Here is a 6,047-nt window from a genome sequence, read left to right on the forward strand (position 1 = left end):
AGGTTGCAGTGAGCTGAGATCCCACCACTGCACTCCAGCCTGGGCAACAGCAGAGTAAGACTCTGTCTTGGAAAAAAAAAAGGATAAGTTACTGGCTCAAATAACCAAAATGTCCAGAGGTAATGCTGACTTTCCAGGTGGCTGAGGCAGAGACTGAAATGCCAGCAGGGCCTGGATTCTCTGGCTGGACCCTATTCTCAAAAGCGTCTCTCTCTGAGGTGGCAAAATGACTTCCAGCAGCTCCAGTTTTCCCACCTTGTGATTGCAAGTCTGGCAGAGAGACACTCTTGAAAAAGGAGCAGCCCCAGCTAGAGGCAGGCAACATGGTGGCCCCAGCCAGGACACTAGGTTTTGCTTATTGTTATATGTAAAATGTTTATTCAGAAATAGAATGCTTGTTCCTCAGCACCACAAGGAAAAATTAGCATTCAGACAAAAAGTTTTCTCAGCAAGGCAATTTTACTTTCTGCAGAAAGGGTGCTCCTTGAAGATGGAACAATGGTGAAAACACACCTGAACAAAGGAGGGAAACAATTTTTATCCTTTACATAGCTTGTCCCTGCTACTGTGCCCTGTCTCCATTGGCTGGAGCCAGACCTCACAATCTAAACTAAAACCTGACTGGCTAATAATTTAAAACTTTTCTAAACAGGTGAAGGCAAGGGAGAACAAAGGAAAAGAGGAAGTTGCTTATGCCTAATAGGGAAGGTGCATAGGCTGCAAGCTGGGGCATGCCTGTGAGCACGTCCAGCACAATTATCTTGGTTAAAGTACAAGAACATAGAATGTACTACGTGTTTGTGAGCATGTCTAGCACAAGTATTTTCGTTAAAGTGTAAGGACATAGAATGCACTTATTCCTATGTATCTAACAGCTACATAGGATAGGGCTTAGTAAAGAGTTAATAGCACAAAGCAAGGAGGCTTGAAGGAAGTTGGTCTTTAAAAGAAACTATTATTTCTAACACTTACAACTTATTCTTTAACAAGAAGGGAAGCTTTGAAGAGGAAAATTTTATCAGGGGAACCCACCCCCGATAGTCAACATGGGTTCTTTTCTATTTCCCTAAGCATCGGCTGGTCTGAGAAATAAAGGGAAATAGTACAAAAGAGGAAAATTTTAAAGCTGGGTGTCCAAGGGAGACATCACATGTCGGTAGGTTCCATGATGCCCCCTGAGCCGTAAAACCAGCAAGTTTTTATTAGCGATTTTCAAAAGGGGAGGGAGTGCACAAATAGGGTTTGGGTCACAGAGATCACATGCTTCACAAGGTAATAAAATATTACAAAGCAAATGGAGGCAGGGCGAGATCACAGGACCACAGGACAGGGTGAAATTAAAATTGCTAATGAAGTTTCGGGCACGCATTGTCATTGATAACATCTTATCAGGAGACAGGGCTTGAGAGCAGACAACTGGTCTGACCAAAATTTATTAGGTGGGAATTTCCTCGTCCTAATAAGCCTGGGAGCGCTACAGGAGACTGGGACTTATTTCATTCCTTTGTCTTCGACCGTAAAAGACAGCCATCCCTAAAGTGGCCACTTTAGAGGCCTACCCTCAGGGGCACATTCTCTTTCTCAGGATGTTCCTTGCTGAGAAAAATAATTCAGCGATAGTTCTCCTATTTGCTTTTGAAAGAAGAGAAATATGGCTCTGTTCCATCCAGCTCACTGGCAGTCAGAGTTTAAGGTTATCTCGCTTGTTATCCCTTGAACATTGCTGTTATCCTGTTCTTTTTTTTCAAGGTGCCCAGATTTCATATTGTTCAAGCACACATGCTCTACAAACAATTTCTGCAGTTAAAACGCAATCATCACAGGGTCCTGAGGCAACATACATCCTTCTCAGTTTACAAAGATGATGGGATTAAGAGATTAAAGTAAAGACAGGCATAGGAAATCACAAGGGTATTGATTGAGAAAGTGATAAGTGTCCATGAAATCTTCACAATTTTTGTTCAGAGATTGCAGTAAAGACAGACGTAAGAAATTATGAAAGTATTAATTTGGGGAACTAATAAATGTCCATGAAATCTTCACTATTTATATTCTTCTGCCATGGCTTCAGCTGGTCCCTCCGTTTGGGGTCCCTGACTTCCTGCAACAAACTTTTTACTTTCTACACTTACTGTTTGAGGCCTAAATTGGGTCGTGCTTACCCTAGGGTGGACAGTGCAGCCCCACGCAGGCCACCTGAATTCAGAATGCGTGTCAGGGATCCTTATCACAAGCAACAGAAACCCATTCTGCCTGCCCCCAAAACTCATATAGGGCATGGGCTTCTCCAGAGGCGGATGCTGGTCAATAGGCAGCACAGACATCCATGAGCATGGGGAGGAGTGGGCTCCCAGCCCAGATCCAGGAGAAGCGCTGTTGGGACAGTGGGCAGCCGGCACCTGAGTCAGAGGTGAAGGCAGCCTCTAGCGGCAGCTGTCACCACTCTGCCCGTGCCCATCCCACCCTTCAGTTTGCTCCAGCAAACTTCTATCTCTGTGTACCTGCATCTGGGTGCCTGGGCCTTTCCTCCCAGAACTGCAGAAGACCGCTCTGTGGATGGAGCAGGCTACTGAGGAAGCAGCCACCAAGAGCAGCCCTCAGCCCTCAGAGTGGGTGTCTGAGGCCCTCAGCTCCCTCACCACTTGGATGGGATGATTCTGAGGCACGCGTTTTAGGCTGTTTCTCGGCGCTTCTTTCTCCCACGATTCAGCGCAGATGACCATGCGGTGCTGAGCTCATAGCACAGCCTCACTGGCAGCCCCCCTTCCCTGAGCCTCTTCCTCATTTCCATCCCCTGCACCTCCCACGTAAACCACTGGTGCTAGAACCCTCATCTAGTGAATGCTTTGGGGTGTCCCAAACTAGGACCCAGCCCACTCTCTGGGACCTACTTGGGGACAGCGACTTCACCTGGAAGTCTCGCTCTAGACCCTTGAGATGGGCTGGGAAGGAGCCCCACACCAGGTCCTCAGACAGCACTGGAACACTTAGACCCACAGGTGGAGAAACCATGCCTGCTGCTGTAAGGAGGCGGCACCAAGGGCTTGGGAAGGGCTTGCCACCTCTCCTTCAGCTGCCCCCCTGTTCTTCATGGGCAGCCCCCACAACAGGGCAGGAGAATAGGAAGCTCCTGTGTGCCTGCAGGAGTGGGGGTCCAGGCATGCAGGCATGTGGCACAGCAGGGGTCACCTGTGGAGACCTCGGTGCCTGTAGGAGACCCCAGGTTTAGAAACAAAATTCTCATTTTATGATTCAAGACAATGAGAAAACAGTTCTTTAAGGAAAACATCTCTCTATAGGTTATATAGGTTATATTTTATAGGTTGTACTAATATTTTGTAGAACTTAGGCTGGGTGCAGTGGCTCATGCCTGTAATCTCAGCACTGCGGGAGACTGAAGCAGGTCTGTTGCCTGAGGTCAGGAGTTCGAGACCAGGCTGACCAATATGGTGAAACCCCACCTCTACTAAAAATACAAAAATTAGCTGGGCGTGGTTGCATGCGCCTGTAGTCCCAGCTACTCAGGAGGCTGAGGCAGGAGAGAACTGCTTGAAGCCAGGAGGCAGAGGGTGTAGTGAGCCGAGATTGTACCATTGAACTCCAGCCTGGGCAACAGAGCAGCACTCTGTCTCAAAAAAAAAAAGAAAAGAAAAGAAAAGAAAAAATTATAGAACCTATTTTGTGTATTCTGTGATAGGCTATATCTGTTTACTAAGGGCTGCCTGGAATAGGATGCATAAAATGAACCACTAGGATAAAACAACTAACCCAGTGTCCAGTAAGCCCCCATGAAGGCTTCCTTCCATCTTCTGCACCTCTGCAGCTGGAAAATCCTTTTTTAGAATGTCCTTCCTAAAAACGAGCAAGTGGATGCTGCCCTCCAGTGGCCAAGTGTGCCCTTAAAGCATGTCAGAAGCAAAATCAAACCCTTCCCCCTGCTTCCTCCTAGGGCTCCACAGACTGCTCCTAGTGGGAATACCGCTGGGGTATTCCTGGAGTGCTGACGGGGCTTGGATCTGTGCCACAAAGGGACAGCAGAAGCAACAAGGTGCATTTAGCAGGAGAAAAATAATACCTAACATTTGCTGAGCACTTACTTTGCATTGGCCTAAATCTGAAATGATTGACATGCCTTTAGTCATCACACATACCATTATTATCTCAACTGAAAAAACAAGGCCAAGCTATGTGGCTAATGCCTGTAATCCTAGCACTTTCGGAGGCTGAGGTGGGCAGACTGCTTGAGGCTGGGAGTTCAAGACCAGCCTGGGCAACATAGTGAGACCCTGTCTCCACAAAAAAAACACAAAAAGTGGCCAGGCATGGTGGCACGTGTCTGTAGTCCCAGCTGCCTACTTGGAAGGCTGAAAGGGGAGATCCCTTGAGCCCAGGAGGTCGAGGCTGCAGTGAGCTATGATCACACCACTGTACTCCTGCCTGGGTCACAGAGAGAGACCCTGTCTGGTTTTTTTTTTTTTTTTTTCAGGATTTGCTATGTTTTATTTGAGTGAATTTTTAACAAAAGGTGGCTTTTATTTACAGAATTTAAAGTATGTGGGAACTGTCCAACCCACATAGACTGAAGTAAGGATAACCATTAAGCCTGCTAATGTATTTTCTTATTTTCAGTTTACATACAATTTTTTTGTTTGCTTTACATTTATTTAAAAACCAATATTATAAATGACAAATAACCCCTCCCATCCCTTAATTAAATATACAAACAGCTTGAAAAACGTACAATTTAAATTGGTTTAATCTTGAAGTATAATCCAGTGAGACTGAAAACTAAACATTTCAAGTCTTGTACCAAATGGTAAAATACTCGAAGGCCTTCAGGATCCTTTGACTGATTTATGTCAATAAGAGAACCTATTTTTGATGTGGCAAAAGATATGTGGACCAGGCATGGTGGCTCACGCCTGTAATCCCAGCACTTTTGGAGGCCGAGGCGGGTGGATCATGAGGTCAGGAGTTTGAGACCAGCCTGGCCAACATGGAGAAACCCCATCTCTACTAAAAATACAAAATTAGTCGGGTGCTGTGGTGTGTGCCTGTAATCCCAGCTACTCGGGCGGCTGAGGCAGGAGAATCACTTGAACCCAGGAGGCTGAGGATGCAGTGTGCTGAGATTGTGCCATTGTGCTTCAGCCTGGGTGCCAGGGCAAGACTCTGTCTCAAAAAAAAAAAAAAAAAAAAAAAGATATGCGCTTATCTCCAAGCTCATGTTGGCCAGCCCTGTCAGGGGGAGGCCACAAAGCATCGTGTTCTTTTGTGATTTCACTGTCATCAATAATTCTCTTCAGTTCTTCCATTAAACTCTTGTGCATATAAACCTCTTTTCTGATCATGACATCATTTTTGTAGTTGTTGTTGGCATATCTAAGCTTTCCATCTGGCTGAAATTCAGACTCCAGAAGCTCGTGCCCAAACTTGCCCTTGTGTTCTATGTAGTAGCGCAGGTATAAATCACTAGCCATAGCCATTTTTGTCCCCAGGAAGCCCGCTGAAAACCCAGACAACCAAGAGACCCTGTCTTAAAAAACAAACAAAAACAGGAGGCCACGGCCTGAGATCTCCAGTGAGTGACAGAGCTGGGACTTGAAACTATGTTTCTCTCATCCCCAGAAGCAATGTTTTATCCACTTCACCAGTGGTTCTCCAAATTTGCTATGCCCAAGAATTGTTTAGGGAGATTGGTAAAGAGGCAGCATGTAGGACTCTGTCACTAGAGATTCTGATTACTTCTAAGAGGAGCAAAGACAACCGGGAATTTGTCCCTAGGACATTCTGGGTGGGGTCCAGTAACGGAAACAAGTTCATGGACCACCTTTGAGAAGTGCTAGATTAAAACGTCATCATTACCAAGAGGGAGATTTTGTATGGATAGAAGAGAGAACTTTCTAATAGTCATATCTATATTCTGATCCAACAAATGCTGCATGCCAGCATTGGGATCGTGCTTTCATATACACAATCTCATCTCCTCTTGGTGGCTCTTTGAGTAGGTGCCTGCAGTTTACAGATGAGGATACCAGGCTCTGATA

General features: G+C 45.8%; 1 protein-coding gene across 1 annotated transcript; it reads right to left on the bottom strand.

The window, feature by feature from the left end:
• Window positions 1-4,744: 4,744 nt before the first annotated feature.
• Window positions 4,745-5,486, bottom strand: LOC139364092 (protein mago nashi homolog 2-like). Its single transcript, XM_071099417.1, has 2 exons — window positions 5,208-5,486; window positions 4,745-4,897 (listed from the first exon to the last, which is right to left on the bottom strand). The coding sequence occupies exons 1-2, from the start codon at window positions 5,484-5,486 to the stop codon at window positions 4,745-4,747; spliced, it is 432 nt and encodes a 143-aa protein (XP_070955518.1).
• Between the last annotated feature and the right edge of the window lie 561 nt (window positions 5,487-6,047).

The sequence above is a fragment of the Macaca nemestrina genome, chromosome 7 (genome assembly GCF_043159975.1).
Source record: "Macaca nemestrina isolate mMacNem1 chromosome 7, mMacNem.hap1, whole genome shotgun sequence".
Classification (NCBI taxonomy): Eukaryota; Metazoa; Chordata; class Mammalia; order Primates; family Cercopithecidae; genus Macaca; species Macaca nemestrina.

What these genes read in the sequence shown, in the direction of transcription:
- LOC139364092 (XM_071099417.1), bottom strand. Translation starts at nt 5,486, where the DNA reads ATGGCTATGGCTAGTGATTTATACCTGCGCTACTACATAGAACACAAG. An exon ending in ATGAGCTTGGAGATAAGCGC is followed by an intron (nt 4,898 to 5,207) that starts ATATCTTTTTTT and finishes TGCCTGGTCCAC; the next exon opens with ATATCTTTTGCCACATCAAA.